Source organism: Ambystoma mexicanum, chromosome 2q (assembly GCF_040938575.1).
Source record: "Ambystoma mexicanum isolate Mex_15411 chromosome 2q, UKY_AmexF1_1, whole genome shotgun sequence".
NCBI lineage: Eukaryota > Metazoa > Chordata > Amphibia > Caudata > Ambystomatidae > Ambystoma > Ambystoma mexicanum.
The window spans coordinates 505,727,964-505,754,335 of record NC_090924.1 but is presented as its reverse complement, the minus strand read 5'-3'; the positions used below and the strand labels follow the sequence as shown (position 1 = coordinate 505,754,335).

The following is a 26,372-nucleotide window of genomic DNA, read 5'->3' as shown; positions in this document are numbered from 1 at the left end:
GTATAGGTATGTGTGCAGCTAGGCAGAATTGATCTAGGGATATAACTGCGTTCTATTGTTTGTTAGTGTAAAGGAGAAGATGAGAATATTGGTATGAGTGAGTCTGTGCTCAATGGTAAGAGGTCAATCTTCCTGGTTACTTTCCAGGGCCCAGTGAGCTGACCGTGTCTGTCCTGCTGGTTCGTGGTAATGGATCTCCGAGAGAGATTCTCTGACTGGTGTGGTGTATTGTGTTTTCCCAGATAGAAGGTCCGTGTTTCTGAGGCTCTGCTGTAAGTGCCAGAGTGCCCATTTTCCAGGTCACTGGTCATTGTTTATAGCTGGTGGCTAGGTATGCCTGACACGTATATGGATGCAGGTGTGGAATTATATTGCAACAAAGTTGACCTTTACGAGAGTAGGAGTGCTAGAGAGCTGATGGGCTGGAGGCTGTAGTGCATATACTCAGGTGATAAGAGCAAGTCCAGCCAAGCATAGCTGCTATAGAATCTTGGGTGAGGGGATTCATGGCAATATTCATGGGTAGGCCAGGGTAGCCCGACTTGATCATATGGCACCTTATGTACCCGATAGATGCGGATAGGTTTCAATGACAGCTGTTGGCATCATCTGGAGTAATAGCACTGCCCTTGCTTATGGGATGATAATGATTAAGCTCAGTTATGGAAGAGAACATGGGTGCTGTTCAGCTCTAGTTTGGACTCAGGGTATTTATTTCCAGGTTGATAGATACTGACAGACATCTCCTGGTTTTACGGCGCGGTGCATGTGTGGTCAGGTGGCAGTGAGCGTGCCTGGTCATGGTGTTCAGTATCAGAGATCAGTATGCTCTGGGCTAGGTAGCTGCTGGCTCGATTACAATGTCCTAACAGGCCCCCTCGCGCCAACAAGCTGGCCACGCCCCCCCAGCACTCCCATCTCAAACGCCCATGACTTCAGGTTCTAGCCAGCTTCCGTGACCCGACTGTTCCAACATTTCCGTGATAATGCCATTCTAACCAAATTCTGGCCATTGGTGGATGGTTTAGCGGCCCTAGGCGGTCTGTTACATGGTTTAGGGAAAGAGACAGGTTTTCAGTGCTTTACAGAAGGCCATGTAGTCTTGGTTGTGTCGAATGTGGGGAGGCAGTGAGTTCCACAATGTTGGCACCAAGGTTGAGTAGGTGGCCCCTCCAAACCTGGCTGAATTGGAGACTGGAAACACAATCAGGAGGGCCATGCTTGATTTTAGGGTGCATGTTTAGAGGTAAGGCATAATCTTTTCTTGTAGGTATGCCGGGCCAGACATGTGCACTGCTCGGTGGGTGATGCATATGATTTTAAAAGTGGCCCTTCATTCAATTGGGAGCCAGTGAAGGGTGCAGAGAGCAGGTGCAATGTGATCCCTTGGTCCCAGTGCAAGGAGGAGTCTGGCAGCCTCGTTTTGGACTCTTTGGAGTTTGTTAAGTTGGTATGGTAGGCCGGTGCACCCAAGTAGATGGAGTTCATATAGTCCAGTCTGAACATGACAATGGACATAATTGCAGCCAATCTGTTAGGGTAGGTGAGTTAAGGGAAGATGCATCTCAGGAGCCAGAGGTGATAGTGACAGGAGTTGGATACATTATTGATCTGGTGGGACAGTGGTAGGCCCGAGTCCATTGTTCAACCAAGGTTTTTGACTGTGGTTGAGGGAGGGGGCGGGGGGTGCCAAGGGAAGGCGGCCATGGGAGTGGTTATTGGAGTAGAGCTGTGTTGCCACACACCATAATCTCTGCTTTGCCTGGGTTCAGAAGTAGGTGGTTACTGGTCATCCATAGGTTTATATCTCTGAGACATACTGCTAGGTTCATAAATCGGAGCTTGTTTTGGGGATTCTCAGGATAACTTTGGTGTCATCAGTATAGTTATAGCAGGTGAGGTTGTGTGAACAGATGATCCCTGGCAGATGGGTCCTTTAGAGGTTGAAAAGGAGAGAAGGGAGGCAGGCACCTTTGGGTACTCCTGTGTTCACAGGGCGAGCGGTGGACAGGAAAGGGGGGAGTAAAGTAATTTGTTTTCTATTGTTGAGGAAAGAGGCAATCCAGTTGAGTGGCAAGCCTCGGATTCCTAAAGAGTGTCAGTCAAGGAGGATTGAGCAGTTAATTGTGTCAAAAGCTGCTGGGAGATCAAGGATATTCAGTGCTGCACATCCTCCAGAGTCTGCCCAGACGTTGATGTCATCCTAGATTGAGATCAGTACGGTTTCTGTTCCGTTGCACGACCGGAAGCTTGATTGAACAGGGCCAAGGAGGTTGTTGGATTCGATTAAAAGTTTGAGCTGAGAGTAGGCAGAGCAGTCAATGAGTTTCGACAAGAATCGGTTGTTGTAGATGGGTCTGTAATTGATTGGCTGGAGGGGGTTGAGGTATGCTTTTTTTTTAGAGGAGGTTGAACATGCGCTTCTTTGAAGGGTTCTGGGAAGATACCAGAGGTAAGGGATTCATTGAGTATGGACCTCGCCCGTTCTCCTACATAGGTGGAGGTGAAGATTTCTTTGTGGAGAGAGGCGGGACCATGGTCAAGGGGGGACCCAGAAGATCTGCTGCTGGATACTAGTTTGAGGAACTCCTCTCTTGAGATAGAGTTGAAAGAGTTGAAAGATGGTGTTCAGGGGGTGAGGATGGTGGAATCACGAGGAGCGGGTGTTAGGCTGGGGGTCAGGTTGGAAATCTTGCCATTAAGGGTGGCCGTCCCGTCCAGTGCTGTGTTGTGAAAGTGTTGGCAGAGGGAGTTGCAGCACGTTTGCGTGGACGTGGTCCGGTCAGTGGTGCAGGAGGGCTTCATGAATTCCGTGATGATCCTGTGGAGCTCTTTACTGCTGCTGCAGCAGTTCAGGATTCTTTTATTGTAGTAGGCTTTTTTGGCCTTCCGGATCTCAGTTTTGTAGTTACGGTGATGGTGGGCGAACAGTGACTTGCTATGAGGGGTTTTGGATGCTTGCCATTTGCGCTTTCAATTGCAGAGATGTTCCTTATACGAGGCCCCTCGAAGGCTTCTGCAGTACCTGCATTTCATACCTCATCTTGGACGGATTGCACAGGTACCTCGTCAGTGAGAGGCACACTTGCATACAGGAATGTATTAACAAAAGAGACTCAAGGCTCACCTTTGGCACCTACTTCAATAGGAACACAAGAAACTAATCTGGAAAGCAGGCCAGATGTTCAAGGGGGAGCGAAAGGAAACTCCATACCTGATAGGGACTGATTGCTGCCCCTGCCCAAGAGAAGTAAGAATAGGAGCGTTGATTGAATCACTGTTTGCATTAATACTCAGGAACTTGGAGCTGCAAGGTCAACTTTGCCTTAGACAACTGGATTCTAACGGATGGCTGGCCTGGTTTCGCAAGGGCCCACAAAAGACTGCCAGCTTGGGAAAGGACTGTTTGCCTGCTACCCCTAGATTGAATGCCAGGGTAGGGGTGTGGGGGTGCGGGCGGTGGGAGGGCTAAGAAAGGAGTAAGAAGCTATGCAAACCCAGAGCTCCAGCGAAAGGAGGATTACGGACCAGTCTGCAGCTCCTAGAAGACCTGGATGAGTTGGCCCAAGCAAGGACCTGCCGGTCTACTGAAGGAGCCATGAGCATTTGCAGGGCACCCACCCGCTATGAAGTGTAAGGGGTTGCCCAAGATGGTGTGGCCACAAGCAGTGGAAAAGAACCAGCTAAAGAAACTGCCCCAGCACTCGGATAGTGACAGAGAGCAATCACTGGACACCAACAGATTGTGGTCTGCGTGAGCTGGTCCATCGTGGAAGAAACTACTGACTGAACACGCTGCAGAGCAGCCACCCTTTGCCGAGCACTAAGTGAGCGCAACCCGTAGAGTTGGCCTTCTGGTAAGGCTTCTGCTTCAGGCCATTCTGGCCCTTTTTTTGCCCATGTTTTGACGATTCTTTTTTAAATTAACGTTGTTCTCCCCTAGGAACCCATGTTACCTGTAATCCCAGACACTCCACTGTACTGTAACAGTGGAGACTGTTACGGGGCCATGCTACTGCAGGGTTCGTGTCTCCTTAAGAGAATGCAACCCCACCACGTGAGAGACATCACGTGGGAGGTACGTCAAGAGGAGGGGAGGAGCTGGAAGGGCAGTTAGTACATGTATGCGAATAAAGATAGACGTGTATTCTCCATCGGTGTGTCTGTCCTACTTTCGAAGACCCCGTCCGGGCCTAAAATTTGGCGACGAGTTGACCTACCAGACCACCGAATCCTCCTCCTCCTTTGCGAGCAGCGATCCCGCTCTGTTCCGTGCCGCGGGCGCCTTCCAGCCCGACGCACGTGCCTGATCCCAGGCCCGCCTCCTCCTCACCACGCCGACAGCGTGTCCGCGCCGCGGCCTACTCCGCGCCCGGCGCCCAGCCTGCCTCCTCCTTGCCGCGCAAACAGCGCGTCCGCGCCGTGGGCGTTTTCCGAGCCCGGCGCCGAGCCTGATCCCAGGCCCGTTTTCTCCTCCGCCCGAGTGAACCCAGCGGCGTCGCCTGATCCCAGGCGCGTTTCCTGCAAAAGAACCGCAACACCACGCCACAGAGAACCCACGTGCCAGGCACCACGCGGCCTACGCTGACTACACGACGACTCATCAACAGACGCTACGGAAGCCTGGAAGCCATAAGAGGTGGGTCTAACAACACTGCTGCCACACATAATCAGAGACGCGCGGACTGCTGCATAATCCCTCAGCATGAGCTCACCTCAGGCCCATCAACCACCAAATGCCCCAGCCCCTGCAAGGAACACTGCAACTACAGCATGGCGCATGCCACCCCAATTTTCGATGATGCCACAGGCAGACAAAGGTCCAAGATGGACTGAGTGGCTGGAGGACTTTAACACCTTCATTGATGCTGCTGGGGAAGACAAATCCCCTAGGCTACGCAGCATGTTCTTAAATCTGGCGGGCAATGACATCAAAATCCTTACCAAGACCATTCCCCCCGCTGAACAAGCTGACTTCCCAACACTAATAGCGGCCATAAACAGAAGATTGGTAATTGAACCCAACAGAGACTACGAAAGATACGTATTTAACCTATGCACACAGAGGGTCGATGAAACCATCGATGAATTCATAACCCGCCTGCGAATTAAAGGGGCCAACTGTCAGTTCGAAGCCTTCTCACTTGACGAAGCCATACGGTTGAGGATTATCGAAGGCTGTGTGTCTCAAACCTTAAAGAAACAACTCCTCAAAAAACCTATCACCATAGAGGAAGTGAGCCAGATGGCCAGAATTCTAGAGAGGGTTGAAAAGCAAGTGTCCCAAATCTCGAACACAGCCTCGACGAGACAAGAAAATACTGAAACCGTTGCAGCACTGCAGGCCAACGCAAGACAAGGGGATAAAGGCGGCAACCCCAACTATTCCACGACGCCGAGGACCCAACGCCAATGCTACCGCTGTGGAATGTCTTTCCCTCATGCAGGAACCTGCCCCGCCATTTCACAAAGATGCGGCAACTGCGGCAGAGAGGGACACTTCCAATCGGTCTGCAGAGAAGGCAGACCGTTCCCCACACAAAAGTTCTCAATTGCCCCTCAGGTCAGAACGCCGGTCAGAAACCCCCTAACCCAAGCCTATCAACCTCGTCCATACGCCCAAACTCCACGGAGGTACGTCAGAGTAGTCGAAGAGGTGTACCCCATGGATAACAGTCAAGAGCCCGAGGGTGAAGAGCAAGTCTCCCACATCAGAGACGAATACGACGGGCCCCCGGAACAATTCTCACAATATGAGGGAGGATCTCAAGGAGGCCTACAGGATTTCGACCACTACAATCAGTATCCACACAACGAATATGTGAACCTCATCATGGATGAAGGCGAGGCCCGGGAGGCACCCAAGATTCCCGTCGACATAGCAGGCCAACAATTCTGTTTCCTGGTAGACTCGGGAGCCACCGTTAACATAATGGGCGAGAAGGAGTTCAATCAGATCACCGACCGGCCGCCCCTGACACCCTCAAACTCCAAGATCTACCAATGGGGGGCCACAACTCCTCTGCAATCGATTGGATTTTTCAGTCGTCGACTCATCCATGATAACCATTCCACCACGACGGACATCCACGTCATTCGCAGCCCTACCAAAGGCAGATGCCTGCTCAGTTACAGAACAGCGTCGTGCCTGGGACTCATAGACATACACGTCGGCGAAGGGGACAAAATCTGGTCGACGGACCCAACCCTGGAGGCGCGGGAGAAAGTTTTCGCCCTCGCATCAGCACCGGCCCAAACTGGAATGATGTCGCGTGATGACATCCTAAAAGAGTTCCCTCTTATCTGCAAGGGCCTAGGTCAACTGAAAGGACCACCCGTGAAACTCCACATAGATCCCACCGTCCGACCTGTACCGCAACACCCGAGAAGAGTTGGGTTCCATCTTCAGGCCGCAGTCTCGGCAGAACTCAATCAACTCCTAACTGACGGGATAATTGAACCAGCCACGGGTCCGACTCCGTGGGTATTCCCGTTGGTAATAGTACCAAAGGAGGGTGGACGACTTAGACTCTGCGTCGACATGCGCATAGCCAATACAGCAATCCAACGTGAAAGGCATCCAGGGCCACAAAATGAAGATATGATAGTTCAATTGAACAAATCCACCCTTTTCTCAAAACTGGATTTGAACCAGGGTTACCACCAGATGGTACTCCACCCGGAATCCAGAGGGATCACCACGTTTGCCACACACGACGGGCTGTATCGGTACAAACGCCTAAACTTTGGGATTTCGTCAGCTGCCGAAATTTTTCATGAAGCCATCAGGCAACTCATACGTCCAATCAAAGGCACGCTGAACTACAGCGACGACATACTGGTATTCGGGCACACTCGTGAAGAACATGACACAGCCCTTCGTGCCACGTGCAAAGCCATACAGGACGCAGGCCTCACGCTAAACGTGGAAAAATGCAGATTCAGCAAAAGCAAGCTAAAATTCTTTGGACACATCTTTTCGGCCGATGGGATGACACCAGACCCCGACAAAGTGGCCACTATCTTCAATCTACAAGCCCCAAGACAGTTAGCCGACGTCCGTTCCTTCCTGGGTATGGCTGGGTATTGCACCCGATACATACCCCACTATGCCACCATCACGGAACCTCTTCGGAAGCTACTCCAGAAAGACATGCTCTTCGCCTGGACCACTGAATGCCAGGAGGCGTTTGACTCCATTAAACACTCCCTAGCAGAAGCACGGAAGCTGGCCTACTTCGACCCGGAGTGGCACACTGAAATAGTGGTCGATGCGAGTCCGGTAGGACTAGGTGCTATACTCAGACCGGCACTGGCGATCACCCGAGACATGTTGTGGCATATGCCAGCAGAGCACTTGCGCGCCCCGAGGCCGCATACTCCCAAGCGGAAAAAGAGAGTCTAACAGCAGTCTGGGCATGTGAACACTTTCACAACTTTATCATTGGGAAAAGATTCACCCTTATAACGGATCACCAGGCCCTCCTGTCGCTGTTTGGGAACCCGCGGACAAAAATGCCCCCCAGAATCGAACGATGGGGCATCCGGCTGCAAGAATATGACTTTCACATCATTCATCGACCGGGGGGCGAACACAATCCAGCCGACTATATGTCGAGACACCCCTCTGGAACGTCCACGCCAAGACAGGGCGACGTAGAATACATAAGCTATGTCACCACCAACGCACTACCTCCGGCAATGTCACTAGAAACGGTGGCGCTCGCGACAGCAGCGGACCCATCCATGGCCTTGGCGATCGAACTCACAGAACGCAACAAGTGGAAAGACTACAAAAGAGCACTGTCAACACACCCAGGAGCAAACCGAGACGAAGTGGAAAGGATTGCTAGAATTCACTCAGAGCTGGCGGTACAAGACAGTACCATACTTCTCAGAGGGTGCAGAATAATAATCCCAACGGCCCTGAGGTCTGAAATAATCAGGACAGCACATGAAGGACATAGAGGCGCAGACAACACTAAGCGCCAACTACGACGCCACGTATGGTTTCCTTTTCTCGATGCCTTAGTTGACCGATGGGTTAGAAACTGCATTGCATGCCAATGCACGGCCAGAGAGGAGGCACCTGCACCTCTACAGGTGACACAGATCCCAGAACGCCCCTGGGAAAGGGTGGCGGTAGACTTCTACGGGCCCCTGGAGTCAGGAGAATACCTACTCCTGTTCATTGATGAACACTCACGCTTCCCCATCGTCAAAAGGTCATCATCCACGGCATTTGCACAAGTAGCGGCAATCTTTGATGAAGTAGTGAGCGAATGGGGCATACCAGACGTGATCAAATCTGACAACGGACCCCCTTTCTGTGGACATGATTTCTCAAAGCTGGCAAAACACTTGGGATTTAAACATCAGAAAATAACGCCACTCTGGCCCCAAGCAAACGGCATGGCGGAACGATTCATGTCATCCATCAAGAAAACAGTACAAAGAGCCAAGCTAGAAAATGTAGATCTCCACCAAGCTCTGTGCCGAATGCTTCGGGACTACAGAACCACGCCGCATGAAGCGACAAATAGGACCCCAGCTGAACTTATGATAAAATACCAAGTTCGCACAAGGATCATCCAACATCCGTTGAACAGACCGGACACAGACATGCAACTCCTAGAGAGAGATGCGCAGAGAAAAGAACGAGCCCGCACCCAAACCGATGAAAAGCGGCGAGCACGTCCGAAAGACTTTCAAGTAGGAGACGAGGTCTTCGTCCAACAGCCAACAGTAAAGAAGAGTGACCCTAGATTCTCCCCGCAGACACTACAGGTCACGGCCGTAAGAGGAACAATGGTGACTGCCAAAAATGAAGAGAGAGAAATCAAAAGGAACTGCTCAAAGTTCAAGTTGGCGACAACCACAGATCCCGAGGGACCACAAAACCCAGACCCTGAAGCGATGATAGTGGATGGGCGAGACACACTGTGGACTCCTCCAAGGTTCTCTCCTCGGCCAGGAGTCAAGAGGATAGAGAGACCTGAAGAAGATCCTCAAGAAGGTACCAGCACCCGGCCCCAACGTGCCATAAAGAAACCAGCTCGCCTGGTCGAAGAGTGTTGAACTCTATGCAAGGACATTTCGTCCGGGGGTGATGTTACGGGGCCATGCTACTGCAGGGTTCGTGTCTCCTTAAGAGAATGCAACCCCACCGCGTGAGAGACATCATGTGGGAGGTACGTCCAGAGGAGGGGAGGAGCTGGAAGGGAAGTTAGTACATGTATGCGAATAAAGATAGACGTGTATTCTCCATCGGTGTGTCTGTCCTCCTTTCGAAGACCCCGTCCGGGCCTAACAGAGACTAATTTACATCGGTCGCCTTTTTATTGGGATTTATCCTTCACTCCCTCGTTGGTAAATATTGCCCTGCCTTCATATCATTCCCGTGGAACAGGACTTCCGCATTGAGCTGGTCTACCTTCATAGTAGATGTTTTGTTTGTTTTGCTTAGGGTTTCAAAACAGAATAGGGAGGTTTTCTCTTGGGAGAATCCATCAAATTAATTTTCAACAAACGTATTTCATCAAATTTTGTCCCAAATATATGTGGGGGGTGGGTCATAACTAATGTGGGGAGGTAATGGGGGAGCTGCAGTGGGTGAGGGGGTGTTTCCCTGCATATATTTGCTGCACAATCTACCAAATCAAAACAAAAATGTGATAAAAATGAATTTGATGGATTGTTTTTCGAACATAACACATAGGGCCTCATTACACGGTAGGCGGTAAGGGTTTACCGGTACCAGTAAGGGCACCGGTACCGGTAAACCCTTACCCCCTTACTACGAGGTCCCTTTGCGGGACCCGACCTAAACGGCTGGTGTAGACCAGCCGTTAAAGTTGGGACCCGCAAAGGGACCTTGGTGCTAATTACTGTACCGCAATTTGCGGTACCGTAATTAGCTCCTTCCCCATTCCCATTGATCCCTATGGGGCAAAAATGGGAATGGGGAAGGGCCATGGAGAAAGGGGGAATTACCGCCGCGCCAACCTTGGAATGGGGTGGTAATTCCCCTTTTCTCCATGGTGGTACCGGTATTTACCGCATAATGGGCCTCATTACGACCCAGGCGGTAAGTTACCGCCTGGGCCGTGACTTTACCACCATGGCGTAAACTATGTTTACGCCATGGTGGTTGGCGGACTTACCGCCCCATTCCGAGGTTGGCGGGGCGGTAAGTCCCCAATCCCCATTTACCCTTCCCCATTCCCATTTTTGCCCCATAGGGCATAATGGGAGTGGGGAAGGCGTTAATTACGCCACCGTAAATTACGGTGGCGTAATTAACTCCATGGTCCCTTAGCGCCATGGATTTTAACACCTGCTAAAAGCAGGTGTTAAATCCGCCATGGCGCTAAGGGACCTCGTACTCAGGCGGTAAGGGTCGGCGCTGTTTACGCCGCCGTAAAACCCTTACCGCCTGAGTCGTAATGAGGCCCAATGTGTAATGAGGCCCATAGAACCTTCAAAACCCAGCAAACGAACAACCACCTGACATGGGACTGTGCTTTAGCACCACCTTGCAGATCTGTCAGCTGGATTCATGGAATAATAGTACCATTGAATGCACTGAGGTAGGTATTGGCACAAATGTCTTGGATTTGACAACAATGGGCTTTCAGCATTAGCTAAATTGCTTGCCAGCTTCTTGACAAGAGGGCTATTTAACTTTGGCCGTCAAAACGTGACTTTTGTTGACGGATAAACAATGTGCAGAAGAATCGCTAAAAGGAATATGACGATCTAGGATTAACATTGACCAGGTTCCTCCTATTGAAATGGGACAAATTTGTCACTGAATACGTATGTCACATCGAGTGAAAATTTGTGGGTATCTCGACGGAGACATTCCACTAAGCATACGTAAAGAAAGTACTACAAATTTTCACTCCGACAGGATAGCCATGTGGGAGGCAAAAACAGGCTGACAAAAGGGTAGGTAAAAATATTCGGAAAGAGGTTTATTTTGATCGCAACGACAAATAATGAGTGGTAATATAATGCCTAAAAATGTCCCTTACAATAGTTCCAGCTGAGTGGTCTGTCCACTGTGTGAGAGTCTGATTAATAACGCTGGTCCTTTTCTTTGGGATGCAGGTTTGCTGGGTTTCCGAACCCTCCTTGGTTCAGTACGATGATAGGCCTACTGAGGCCCATCCACTTCAGGCCTCCTTGCTCACACCTTCCTAGCGTGAGCACCAAGTACCCTGGTGAAATTGCATCATATAGTTCCAGCTCTAGTTCCTTCCTGCACCAACCTGTATCTCTGTCTAAGAGGGATACGTGTTCTCTCCACCCTCCTCAGGTGTAGTAGTGGGATCTCTTATATTGGCTTTTTCAGTCTAACCTCAATGTTAGGAGGGGGAAGGAGATGGAAGCTAGGAGTGGACAGCGAGTCTCCTGGTGTTTCTCATCCAATCTCCTGATATTCTATCTCTATTTAGATGGTATACATTCTCCTCCAACCTACTTAAACTCCCCCTCTCTTCCTCAAGGGACTACCTCCTTATTCCTCAATATCTCGCCTCCTGCTGATGGCAAATGTGTCTCCCTCCAGCACCCCCACACCTTTCTCTCCTCCTCTGATGGTGAGCCTCCTCCACTCCCCAAAAACTCTCCTACCGACAGTGTCACTTCTCTCTTCATCCAGTCTCCTCCAGACTCTCTCAAACCTCCAGCACTCTCCCCTTGTTCTCTTCTCGGTATTCTTGTCTCATGCCAGCCTCAGCCAAACTCCTTCCTCCATCAACTACTCAAACTCCTCATCCTGCCAATCTTAAAGGGGTGTTTTAACGCCGTTTTTCTACTCCGCTTGGGTGTGCTTAATGAGGGCTTTGGTTTTTTGTGATTGGACCAGAGGCTGGTGATCAGGTTGCTTTGAAGGGGGCTTGCCCAAGACTACAGAATGCCACAGAAAGGTATGGAGGAATATATATTTAAATGTTTTCTTTCCTTATAGAAATGTGTATGAAAAATAATGTATGCCCCTGATGAAGAGTGATACAAACTCGAAACGCGCTGGGCTATTTACATCAAATGTATAATAAAAATGCTTGTTTTCTAACATAATCCAAAAGTTGTCAAAGGATATTTGTGCCATCCTTTGAAATTACCTTGTATTCATGAGGTTACAAATGTCTAAATCGTGACAAAAATATTATTTATAAAAAGAGGGAAGCCTAGTTATTAGCTCCTACATTGGAGTCTGCAACAGCAGACCATCATTCAAATATAAATACACATTCAGGCTTTGCCTTATAGATAGTGTGCAGGGAATGCAGGGTTCCTACCTAGGAAATCTTTCTCTTGTTATATATCCCAACCTAGATAACAAGGCTGAGCACTTCTCCCCTGCACCTCAAATACTTTTACCTGAATACCAAATGTATCTACAAATTTTGGGAGCAAACTAAAGTTATTTCTATTTTTGAATAGGTGTGCTTGGTGCTTTTTTGCTTATTCTAGATGAACATGTTGGTGCCAGTGTGCCAGTCCACCCACTGAACAGAAATCCCCTTTAGAGGTTTCAGAAGGACCAAACAATATGCACATAATGTCTAGGAAAGTGCATTGAATGCAGTTTCTTCTCAAAAGTAGCCTGGACTTTTACTATTCATCGGCTCGGCAAGCCAGGCCAGAGTTGGAACGATTAGTTGACTGAGGTGGGGTTTTAAGAAGGATAGGTGCGATACTGCATGGCCATAGAATGTATGGCCTCCACGGTGGAGATGGATAAGGTGCAGAAGGTCCCACAGCGAAGGTCAATCAGTCAAGACATTGTGTTTGAGTTAAGCATGTTAGATGTTGAGCATGAACCTACCTGGAAAGTATCATGTTCTTCAATATCTTCTTATATTCTGTTTACCACACCATTTTAATGGCACCATAGAAGTATTGTAAGGATTGCCTTGAATTATATTATGTGTTTGTAGAATGCAGCTCCTAAATCTTTTCACCTTCTCTTTTTAGGAGCACATGGTGAAGAGACAGGCACAAGGAGAGCAGCCGTGAGCAGCAGACAGCGAGGCGGTCAGAGAAGGAAAGGAGATGCCTAGCAGCAGAAGAAAAAGGAAAGCCAACATCTCCACGCTGTTCTTTTGCCTGCACACAATGACTCTGGCTCTCGGCCTGTAAGCGCTGGAAAGGGATTCAGATTCTCAACGCCCCCGGAGTATAAACCTGCATTGCAAGACAACGACAAGTCTTCCAACAGAGAACTCTCCCTGGCACAGTTTTCATTTCGGAAAAAAGACTCTTGCTTGAAACCATGACGCGTGAGGTGACACAAAGAAGAGTCACGCAGATTCATAACATTTAGTTTTTCTCTGTGTTCATCCTCACCGCTCTAGTTAAACCAGGGAATTTCTCCTCCAAGATTCTCTTCCCGATGGCAGGTCAAAGTGGGACGGTGACTCCAGTACTCTGTCTTTGGGCCATGGTGATTTCTGTCCTCTACATGGGCCGGGTCCAAGGAGACTGCTGGCTGATTGAAGGAGACAAGGGTTTCGTCTGGCTCGCCATCTGCAGCCAGAACCAGCCTCCATATGAGTCTATACCACAGCACATCAACAGCACCATTGTGGACCTGCGTCTCAATGAGAACAAAATCAAGAGCGTCCACTATTCGTCGCTTAACCGCTTTGGCAACCTGACATACCTCAACCTGACCAAGAACGAGGTGTCCTACATAGAAGATGGGGCCTTCTCGGGTCAGTTCAATCTTCTGGTACTGCAGCTGGGCTACAACCGACTGAGAAACTTGACTGAGGGAATCCTCAGGGGTCTGGGCAAGCTGGAGTACCTCTACCTACAAGCAAACCTCATTGAAACCGTGACTCCCAATGCCTTCTGGGAGTGTCCAAACATTATGAACATTGACCTATCTATTAATAGGATCCAGAGGCTAGACAGCTCCACTTTTTTTGGCCTCAGCAAGTTGTCTGTGTGTGAGTTGTACAGCAACCCTTTCTACTGTTCATGTGAACTCCTGGGCTTCCTAAAATGGCTGGCCGAATTCACCAACAAGACACGCACATATGATCGCATGCAGTGTGACTCGCCCCCTGATTACTCTGGGTACTTCCTGCTGGGCCAAGGACGGTCCAACTACCGAAATGCACTGAGCATGCTTTCCTCTCTCTGCACAGATGGGCCATACACTGTGATGCCCCCTTTTATGGCTCCCAGGTATCCGATTACCACAGAACCCCCGCAAAGCCCATGCTCAGATGATGACTGCTTCTCAGGGGATGGTACCACCCCTTTGATATCCCTAAACACACCCCCTCCAGACTCAAAAGCACGTCTCAGCATCGAGCTTATCAGGGCAACTCACACGATGGCGACGCTGGCAGTTCATATACCTTACCCGTATAGTAAGATGTATAGCCTGGTCCTTTTCAATAATGGCTTCTTTACTGACATACAGACCCTGAAGCTGGAGAAGGAGGTGATCACAGTGGAGCCACTAAAACCCCACACAGAATATACGTATTGTGTTGCCTCCATCCGTAACTCTTTAAGGTTCAACCACACCTGCCTCACGTTTACCACCCTCAGTTACAAGATGGGGGAACCGGTGCCTACCCCATCAACTGCTACCCACTACATCATGACCATCCTGGGCTGCCTCTTTGGCATGGTTATCATCCTGGGCGTGGTCTACTATTGCCTGCGCAAGAAGCGGCAACAGGAAGAGAAGCACAAAAAAGCAGCAGGGAGCATGAAAAAGACAATCATTGAGTTGAAGTATGGTCCCGAGATGGAGACGCCGAGCATCACGCAGCTCTCCCAGGGACAAATGATGAGGGAAGAGGGCATCTCCCGCATCCCTTACCTACCATCTGTTGGGGAAGTGGAGCAGTACAAGTTGATCGAGAGTAGCGAGACTCCGAAAACCACAAAAGGCAACTACATGGAGGTGCGGACGGGTGAACAGTCTGAGAGAAGGGATTGCGAGATGTCCATGCCACCAGATAGCCAGAGCTCAGTGGCCGAAATCTCCACCATCGCCAAAGAGGTGGACAAGGTCAATCAGATCATCAACAACTGCATTGATGCCTTGAAATCTGAGTCCACCTCTTTCCAGGGGGTGAAGTCAGGGGCAGTTTCCACAGCAGAGCCTCAGCTGGTGCTAATCTCAGAGCAGATTTCCAGCAAGCATGGCTTCCTGTCCCCTGTGTACAAAGAAAGTTACTCTCACCCCTTGCAGAGGCACCACAGCATGGAAGTCCCACCAAAACGCTCAAGCACTTCCTCCAGTGGCTCTGTACGCAGCCCCAGGTCTTTTCGCTCAGAAGGTTCTGCTGTTGTCGGACACAAATCAGAACCCAAATACATCGAAAAGACGTCTCCGACAGCAGACACCATCCTCACTGTGACGCCAGCTGCCGCAATTCTGCGGGCAGAAGCTGAGAAGATCCGCCAGTACAGCGAGCACCGGCATTCTTACCCAGGGTCTCACCAGGGGGAGCAGCACGACACCATGGCCGGGCGCAAGCCATCAATCCTGGAACCTTTGACCAGACCCCGCCCTAGGGAGCTGGCCTACTCTCAGCTCTCTCCTCAGTACCACAACCTGAGCTACACCTCCAGTCCTGAGTACATGTGCAAACCTTCCCACAGCATCTGGGAACGGTTCAAGCTGCACCGCAAGCGTCACAAAGACGAGGAGGAGTACATGGCGGCCGGCCACGCCCTGCGCAAAAAGGTCCAGTTTGCCAAAGACGAGGATCTTCACGACATCCTAGACTACTGGAAGGGCGTCTCAGCCCAGCACAAGTCCTGAGTCCTCACTACAAATACTCGTGACTTACACTAAACTGGACCAAAATCAAAACATCAAAAAACAGCAGCTATTTTTATTCAGACTGTCTTAAAAATCTACAAAAAGTTTAAGAGAATATAGAATTATTATATATATAATATAACAGATATAACAGAGATCTCACGTCTGTGAGTTTATGCACCAAATCAGAAAAGGAAGACAATAAAACTGTGAACAGAAAAAGAAAATGTTTTTTCTTTTTTTTAATTAAGAAAAAAAAGTTAAAATTTCAGAGAAAGAGAGGTCCAGATTTCTGGCGTGGGGCTGTCTGCTCCAAACTGACGTTGCACCGCATGATTCTCCATTCTGTGATTTCGTGAATACTCTATGTACATGTATTCCCCTGCAAAAAGTGAAAAAAGTCCTCCACGTTCTTTGAGGGTATGTGTTGGGTGTAAACCGAGTCTTCCAGTGCTGACTTTCCGAAGGCTCTCTCTTGGACAGGCATCCGGCGCGAGTCACTGTATTCAAGCCTGCGATCATTACCTGTACAGCTACAGAAAAAGATTCTATATTTGCAAAGTTTGCTGTAAAGAGGACAAAACACGAGAAAGAAAAAAAATGTATACCTATATCCTGACATTCACCTTGTTTGTACCAGGTTTTAATCTTGGATTTTAGAAAAAAAGGCTGTTTTTTTATTTGAAAAATGTTCTGTTTGCGGGGAGGTCGGGTGTTTTTTCAATGAATGATTGTCTTTTGAATTTTGAATGAGGCGAACTGCACTGAGAAATGAAAAAAAGACACATTCTTGCAGAAAACCAGAATTCTTCTCGTTATTGCGGTCATGAATGGGGAGTTGGTGGAGGGGGCTATGGTAGAATTGGTGGGCTGGAAGCTCATGAATGGGCAGTTTGGGGAGGGGGGGCAATGGTAGAATTGGTGGGCTGGAAGCTAATGAATGGGGAGTTGGGGGAGGAGAGGAATGGTAGAATTGGTGGGCTGGAAGCACATGAAAAGGGCGTTGGGGCAGGGGGCAATGGTAGAATTGGTGGGCTGGAAGCTCATGAATGGGGAGTTTGGGGAGGGGGCAATGGTAGAATTGGTGGGCTGGAAGCTCATGAATAGGGAGTTGGGGGAGGAAGCAATGGTAGAATTGGTGGGCTGGAAGCTCATGAATGGGGAGTTTGGGGAGGGGGCAATGGTAGAATTGGTGGGCTGGAAGCTCATGAATGGGGAGTTTGGGGAGGGGCAATGGTAGAATTGGTGGGCTGGAAGCTCATGAATGGGGAGTTTGGGGAGGGGCAATGGTAGAATTGGTGGGCTGGAAGCTCATGAATGGGGAGTTTGGGGAGGGGCAATGGTAGAATTGGTGGGCTGGAAGCTCGGCCCACATCTCTTTTGGGTCTAATACAACCTCTTCATTGATTTCAGATTATTATTTGTTTTAAATTTACAGTCAAACATGGAGGCTACACCCTATCTACTTACTGGCTCTGGTGCCATTACAATCCGGTGAATGGAACAGTGTTCTATCGAGAAATGCCTCCACAAACTAAGCACATGTATGTGCGCAGGTGTGTCTAACTCCATGAACTGCACCTTGAATATTCGTAGTGTACAGCATACTTGCTAACATTATTTATTCCATTCCCGAGACACTTGTCCAGTCCGCGTTTCAAGTTTGCATTCTGGGACTTGTAATCCTAGGTTTACAATGGGGGAGATCCAGCACTACAAGTCCCAGAATGCAATGTTAAAACCATAAGTGGAATCATCCCAAATGGAATGGATAATGTTGGCTTGTATGCTACACTCACATTGCAGTAGGCGACTCTGCACTCCTCTTTGGTTTCAGTATGCCTATACATGATCATATGTGCACTAAAACCTACTGTCCAGGCATACTTCAACATACATGCAGCCTTAAAGCCCATGAGGGGACAACCCCATGTTCACCTACAATGAGATCAATAAAGGCAAGGATGCTGAGTTCAGATTGTGTTGCACCTTAATAGTTGAATCTCAAAACTTTATTAATTGATTATTATTGTTCCTTTATCAGTTGTGATGTTAATGAATAGCTCTTCTCTTTCTCTACAAAGGGATGCACACAATGAAGGCAACGAGCAATGATCACACCCTCATTGTGTTTCATATTCATTTCCCAGTAACCAGTGCTTGAATCTGAAATTATGTATTGTAGGAGCCCGCCAGGGGGCAGCGGGCAGGAATGTTGCGTGTGAGGAGATGGGGGACATGGGAAGGTGGGTCTGATTTTTCTCACACCCCATACACTTTTTCCTCTCAGACGATTAATCATGAACACCTGCAAAATAGCACATGGGAGGAGGGCTTCCTATTATGTTACTGGTAAAGTATAAAAGGTGCACGCCTTTTAAACCCTAGTAGCTGTATTTAGGTATTTCCTGAAGTGCACACTCAGATAAATTGATTTCACAAGTATCTTGATCAGGCAGTTCAAGTGGTTCTACATTGTTTTTAAAAAGTGCAATAATGTGCAAATGAAGTGCAAAGGTCTAAACATTGAAACGCATTAACATATGCACACATTATTAAAAACATTTTCAAAAACATGACAAAAAAGGAAAACAAAAGAATAAGCGTTTTTTTCAAGCAGGTTTGCCCAATTTCTCTTTACTTCCATTCGTGCTAATTACAATTTTAAAGTGAATCTGACACATATACCGGAGAGTCCCTTAGCTTATCTGGATTCCTAGGGTTGACATAAGTACAACTATTGATTTGTTTAATTAAGTACATCGTTTCAGCGTTTCATTAATTAGCCCGCCTTCTTCTGGACCAAAACAACATTCGAAAATGCTGTTTGGTGATTCTCTATTCAGTGCCCTTAGACTGGCGCAGTCTTCCTTAGCCCATTTTCAAATGATTTAGCTGCCTCTCACATTCGCATTCGCTTTTCTTTCTTTATTGCTGCCGTTCCCTTTTTACAGATTCCATTGTATACATTAAAGGAATACATATAGTTGTAAATATTTGTCAATTATAAGAAACAAATCACTAAGGAGTAAGGATTCCTAGCAACAGCCCAAGAAACACCTTTCTCAACACTAGGTGTAATGGATCTAAAATGTTACCTTCATAATGCTATAGCCATTTTCCCCAATAAGTGCACGCCCATCTTCTCTCAGCATAACAAACCCCTTTCTCAAAAACAGGTGTACAGATACATTAATTTACAATTTGAAATGGATCTAACATTTTACTTTTACAATGTCATAGCCATTTCCTTCAATAACTACACACCTTCCTACCCACAACATAACTCCTTTCCTCAAAAACAGGTGGACAGATAAGGTAATGCAGAATTCAGAAAGCATCCAAAATTTTACTTTCACAATGTCATAGCCATTTTCTCCAAAAACTGCTCACCTTTCCACCCACAGCAGAACAATCCCCTTTCTCAACAGAAGGTGTAATGGATCCAAAATGTGACTTTCATAATACTGGAGCTATGTTCCCCAATAACTGCACACCTTCTTACCCACAGCATAACAAATCCCTTTCTCAAAAACAGGTAGACTTAGTGTTTTCTTTCCAGTTTGTTTACATTGATTATCCAATATGATCTTAGTAAAAAATACATTGTCCCTCATTAGGAGTTTGGCAGTATCGATAATGTTTATACCGCCAAACTAGTTTACTGTTACTGCCGTTAGAGTAAGCAGTAACTCTGCATAATTACACGTTTGTTATATCTCCCACACCCTAGTATGGAGTCCCTTTGGGCTCGGTTGGGGATAGGCATTGCCTCATGCACTTTTCCTGACGCTTTTTTTCTGGGGGATTAACTCAATGCCAAAACAGGCCTTATTTGGAAGCGTGGCTTTCTGTGACGCATAATCTGGCAGAGTGGTAATGTTGGCAGTATTCGGACATGTCGCCAGCTTTACTGCTTGCACAACACTGGGAATGGGGGCCACTGTCTGCACACATCACAATTCCAGCTCAGATCTCGGTTGGGCAAAGCCATCCAATCATCATGAGGCAACAGCACCTTTCCATCTATTGGACATCCACATCCTACCTTTATCACCAAATATTGTGAGACTTTTAGAGTTTTTGCGTGTTCCTATTATTTACACCAAAAAGAAATGCAGGTCTGTTCTTTCTTATTCACTGCATACAAGGGAAGTGGCAGTGCATTGTAGGTAATCTTTCTTTCCCAAGACTGCACTGTATGACATTGTTTTGAGACCCACAGAGAACGTGTATGGTATGAAGCCCCCTGCCGAGCTGCTGTGATCTGATAGAGGATGATTGTAGTAAGGGAATACATTAATAAACATGAATTCACCTTTTCCCTCTCACTTCATGTCTCATACGAGCCTCTAAGTGCGGGTCAAATGCGTGGCCCCTGAGCTGTCCTCCCGCCCCTACTGGCAGCTGCGGCTGTCTCAGCTTGTGTTGTCACCTCCTCTCCTCACATGCCTCCAAATGACATCTCTGGAGCACTACTCAGTCCATGATACCCCGAGGTTCCAGATGCCTTAAATTCTAAAGGCAAATTGAGATAGGCCGGGCATGCTTGTGAGAGATGATAATACGACACATCTCCCTTCTTTCATCCACTTGTGTTGCACCCAGCAACCATTCAGAGCAGACCGATGTGCACGGGGCAGGCTGTACTACCCTGCTCAGGTTCCTTATCTGCCCTTCACAGTGAGTACTGCATGCTTCCACTTTTCTTCAACCCTGACTTGGTCACTTTAAAACCTATCCTCCTTATACACTGACCTATTGTCCTCAGCATCCCCACATCCATGACTTCACCACAACCTCCTTGGCTGCCTTCTCCACATCATATGACTTTTTTCGCATTCTGTTGTGAGTGGGACACTTTTTCCCACAGATTGCATCTATCTACTGTGAAGGCATCATGAAGTAGACACAGACAGTGCAGCTCAAGTTTGGGCTACACATTTTTATTTTAAACGAAAAGAGGTTGGATAAAACGTCCTAACTTGCCCTATTCTAGGGTGAGATTTCCCTACCTATATAAAACTAAGGATAGTCTGTTTCAGGAAGACCAAAGTAAATGTCTGTCTGTGACAAAACCCTACAAATGCTCTCACATCTACTTATAGTCAAAGGTGCACAGGTTATAGTTCCAAAATTATGAGTGCTTCACAACTGGTTCTTCCCTGACTGTATCTCTAGAAGGGCACTCTCTTTCTCACGTTCCTTGTATTTCACAATTACAACTAGGGGTTGTTTAAGAAACAAAAAGTCAACACAAAGTTTAATCTTCCTTGCATGGGGAAGTCTGGTTTATTCTCCTGCTAGACATTCCTATCTTTCTCACTTGACCTTTTTTACTCCCCTGCCAGGCTGTTTCAACATAATCCAGCAAATTTCGCTTGTAAAAAGGTTATCTTCATATTTCCCTGGTACACTCTCCTGCCAGGAAAACCATCAACTTTGCTGCTCCCATGTTCAGCAATTCACTTCCGTTGAACAATGCACTTCCTTATCATTCACTTTAGGAACTTGGGTTCTTCCAACCTTCTCAGAACACTATCCTGCCAGGAGGCCCTCCCAATGCTTTGGATCTCCTCTTGTGGCTTGCACACCTTGGGCAATCTCTATTGGCTTGGGCTTTACTCGGTTTCTGCCAGCCTCTTTTCTTACTTATGTGTGTCGATATTCAAAACAACAATGTTAATTTGTATTTTCCTTATCTTACTCGTGTGCATCAGTATTCAAAGCAACAATGTTAATGTCTGTCCTTCAAGCACTCGCCATACCAGGGACCCCCTGTAGCATAAGGTGGACTCACTGGTTCTTCCCACGGCTTCCTTGAATGCTTCTCACGGGATCTGCTTATTTGCTGCAGCCCATTTTCTTGGTAAATCGGCTCCACACACCCCTGTCCCACAGTCAGACCCTGCTCTCTGGGATTGTGTCACCCAACAAGGCTATGCGATGCTGGCATTACTCTGTCAGCTCAAGAGCTCTTCTCCGGTGGCCTCAAATGCAGCTGCCTCTCTCCCACCATACCTCAGACGCCGCCGGCTTGCTCATGGCTACGCCAGTCCTCAGTGACACTTGCCACTGCGTGTCCTCTGTAGTGGGCTTCCAAGTTCCAGGCCGTCCGTCTACCAGGTTTCCGAGTCTCCTGGCTGCTGCCTTCGATCACTCTCTTTCAGAAGGGTCCATATTTAAATGGTCTGCCCTATTGATTAGTCCTCCAACAACTAGACCGTTCATTGTTGTTCCCATAGTCTGTTGTCTGTTTCAGTTGCCTCTTCATCGTCTCCGTACCAAAGTGGTCTGTGTCATAATGTCTTTCAATGAGAAATAGGGTGATGAATGGCTGTAGCCTATAAAGGCAGGAGGGGATGAAGGGATTTTTTTCAAAGAGAAATCGGGGATACCATGTCCCTTCCGCGGGCTCCTCCACTTCCCTCTCGAGGTCACCTCTGCGCAGGTAGTCCTCACTCGCATATCCAGCCCCAGGGTCAGGATGCGGTAGCTTCTGCCTTTCCCGGGCTATTGGGGGAGGAAATCTGGGGCAAATAATTGACGATGCCCTCAGATTCCTCAGACTACCTGTATGCACCATTTCTGCTGAACCCATCCATGGTGAAAAAAACGTGGTCTTGGCCATTCACTCGTTCACCACTTCAAAATGCAGAAGGCTAGTCACACTAGGCGGCAAGAAACATCAGACCTTCATTTTAGAAATCATCAGATCCTTGTGTCTCACGCCTCACTCTGCGGCCATGCAATGGACTCCATAAAGCATCTCTTTAACCATTTGACTGCCCTATTTGTTTCTAGATCATACACAGCTGCTCGGTTGTGCATTCACTCCACACTGTGCCCAATACTCTTTTATTTCCTAACTCACAAAGTGGGTGCCACGTACACCCAATAGATAGCCTTCCCTTCTCAACAGTCTCAAGAAAGGTAATTAAGGCCACCGTACTATCTTCACACACTGCCTAAAGCTGTACCCATTTTGAATACAAACCTATTGGAACAACAGTGTACTCTTTCTCTCCCTGGTCCATGGCTGATGGACCCAGAATATCCATGGCCAACTCAAGCAAGGACTCTGCGTGCAGATCATCAGGAGTGAGTGGAGGTGTATGAAGTTTCAGGAGTTTGTCTGAGACCTGGCATTCTAGGCAATTTTTCAACTGCCCCTCAACATATCAGTCAAAGGCTGGCCACCAGTAGTCCCTGCCCATTGTTCCGGCCTTCATTTCATCAATCCTTGCGTACTTGTGGACCCCACCATCCTCTGAAGCCATGCAAATTGCTTTCATCAAGCACCTATTCAACCTCTCCATTGCACCACTGCATTCTCGGCGGAAGCCAGCTATTCTCTTGTGCTTCACGCCACACTGTCTCAAATCAGGCCCAAAATGTGCCCCAAAAAGATCCAGAACCAGCTTCAAACAGATCCTTAGCGCTCCTGTAATGCCCTCTCCACATCTCTTCTTTCCAAGGCCTGCTCCCAATGGATTCGTGACATTGGGTAACCCATAATTATTTGCAAAAATTAAAACAAAAACAAAAAACATTTCCATGCGCTTCAATGCTTCTGAAAGTTGAACTCCATGGTAGGACTGAAAAATACAACCCAGAGAAATTATTGTGGTGACTTTGAGGTTTTTCAAAATGTCTGAAGGGGATTCGTAATCTCCATGCCTTTGCCTGCCTCCCCACGGCAGCGTCCTAATGTCTTCTAGATGCTGGGAGTTGCAGAAGATTTCATTTTCCAGGAGCGTATCCGAGGATTGCAATCAATCAACATCATCCTCTGGATCCTCCAACCTCTGGGCCAGAGATGATCTCCTTCATCAAGGGACCCAACACAAGGAGCTTGTCTGGAAGTACTTCTGGCCTCACACTTGCCTTCAAATTGGCCATTTGCACGCAAACCAATTTAGCATGTTTAAAGAGATAATATAGTTAGGGTACAGGTGACTTAGGAGTTGATTTCACCATATTTTGTTGTGTTTTCTGACCTAGTTTGTTGATTAGGTTGCGACTTTTCTTAACATGAAATGCTGCAGAGTTGCAATGTGCCTTGACATTTCACCTGTTAATGTGTACTTGAAATTACATTCAACCAAAAAGGGTACCTGGTAGCAACCCTGATCCCAGAGGTGACAAATCAAATGAACTACAAACAATTGATCTCGGTGCGCAGTTTGGATATCCCTGGGTGCTGTATTGAAGGATGTGCATTAAAAGAACATATCCCAAAAGATCGAATTACAAAATTATAGGGGGCCACTTGCCTGCATTTTGTAATTCGATCTTTTGGGATTTTAACAATGTGTCCCCTGCACTCCCTTTAATGTATGTGGGAGACACCTCCTCAGCCCATAATACCATAATGGGGGAGCGGTGAACACCCCTCCCCAACCCCCGCCCTCATGTTTGGTATTATGGGCTTACATATAATCTTCTATGCTGAATGCACACTAAACGTGCATTCAGCATTTTAGATACGTTTTCGTCCATTTCCGTATTGAAAGTATTTACCACCCACACATCAAATTACCAATAAATAAATTGTAATTGTAATAAGATTCAATAACTAAAGCAGGGTCACATGTATACAATTCTGTATGACATGATATCCCACAAGTATAATTCCACAATTCTACAAACAACAAAGTGTATACACAGGAACATGATGACCACATTTACATCAAATACATAACACCATACACTGTAGATCGTCACAGTTGGCACCTCATTTTGTTGATCACTCGGGTATTCCTATTATTTCTTGTTTCATGCAACAATGGGTCTTGTATAATTTACATATTTCTTCAGAAACAAAGTAAACAGTCAACACACACTGTGTTTCGGCCTCAAAAGAGCAATTGATGTGCGCCAAGTATAGACGGCCTTCATCAGAACAATACAGAAGTTGTTTAAATGGGTTAATACTCTGATTGAGGGTCCCTTAGATGGGCTGACTTGCCCCAGCTTCACTAATATTAGAGTGGTATAGGGACGCTCTACATAGCAGTGTGATTGCAGAAGCAGTACCGGACGCCACGTCTGACACAACGCTATATAAAAATATTTCTTTGGTGATAATTCTAAGTATTTCTTAAACTTTCAAATATGCACTCAAGAAATTATGAACTGTTTGATTCACAGTCTAAGAACCTTGGCCAACACGTGTTTCACCGGAGTCGATTTTACAAATATATTTCACCCATGTTTATGATCTTCTTTAGGGCCCCATGAATCAGTTTCTATTTTGCACGACTTTCAAATAAAATAAATAGCGCAGACAACTGACACATTAACAGTGTTATTTTAAAGAGATGCAAAATCAGCCTGTGTTAAATATAAGACATACTTTCCAGTATAAAGGGGTGAATAGTTGGGGCAAATGGCCCCTTACCTGGAAATGGATATCTGACTCCTCTTCCAGAGACTCAAGGCCCATCCTTAGAGTCAGTGACTCTCTCCATTTGCAGGTCGCCCTTAAGAAGGTCAGTATCTAATCCCAATCCTGTAGTGAACCTGGCATAGTTGCCCTAGAATGGCCAAGGTGCTAAACTACAGCCCTAGACCACTTCATAGAGGAATTAACGGCAGGTATACTTTGTCAATTTCCACTCTATTTTGAGGAAATGGAGATGGCACCAAACAAATTGCTCTAGAGAGGCAGAGCTTTGATGCTCACTTTTCCCAAGGTCTAAATACAGACTTTCTTGTGATATATATCCAAGAGCAGGCCGGATAGTAACCCCAAACCCTAATATGTTCTAGCTATGTTATTATTCTTGACACAACCCATTAAGACACACTGGTACACTTCCAAAAGAGATTCTTCTCTTTTGAGACACATGTTGGCTGTCCCATCTGTCAAGATAACTATTTAGACTAGATATGAGCAATAAACCCTTCAGACCTGTCCTTTTAAGAATAATTTCTTCCCCAGCTGTCAATGATGGGTAGGTGTGTGCCTCTTTCTTCTCAAGGGTTTCACTGATCATGATAAAAGTCCTCTGCCGCAGGGGCCAGGAGTTGCCCAAATGCTTTGAAATGCTTGGCAGTGGGGAAGCTCGGTTAATTCTTCAGAATGGAGATGAGCTCAATGTATGATGCTGGGAAGAAGGTGGGAGGGGAGTGAGCACATGCTCATGGCGCGCAACTTTTCAAAGACTTAATGAGGGTCCGCTAGCATTAAAATATTGATTCAACTTTATCTTATTAAATGGCATTGAGCTAGAGGATTATCTGGAAACATCAGTCATTTGTACCTGGGAAGAGAGTGCACAGTGTTGGTCAGAACCTCTAAATGATGGTCTCTAGATTCCCATGTTCAGTTAATGTATTGCATGAGGTTACGTGTATGTATGTCAAAGATAGGGACCCCCTCATCCGCCCGCTTCAGTCAGTATCAGCCTGACCATCAGTTACAAGTGCAGGCTTAAAGTCTCAGATTCCCTTGCCCCTTCCTGCCGTACCCATATGCAACTGGGGCTTAAGCCTGAGCTGTAGTTCATATACAGCTTTCTTCTAGGCAATTCCCTGATCTACAGCTCTGAGATTCAGTCCTGTG

The 26,372-nt window shown here is 47.3% G+C and overlaps 1 protein-coding gene across 8 annotated transcripts in view; it reads left to right on the top strand.

Moving 5' to 3' along the window:
- The window catches only part of ELFN1 (extracellular leucine rich repeat and fibronectin type III domain containing 1), a 1,469,111-nt gene extending 1,452,509 nt beyond the window's left edge, over window positions 1-16,602 (top strand). For all 8 annotated transcript variants that reach the window (XM_069647629.1, XM_069647625.1, XM_069647628.1 and 5 more), the window contains one exon: window positions 12,985-16,602. In XM_069647629.1, the coding sequence (XP_069503730.1) occupies window positions 13,403-15,802 (2,400 nt within the window). In that variant the 5' untranslated portion in view covers window positions 12,985-13,402 and the 3' untranslated portion in view covers window positions 15,803-16,602. The remainder of the gene's footprint in view (window positions 1-12,984) is intronic.
- The last annotated feature ends 9,770 nt before the right edge of the window (window positions 16,603-26,372 follow it).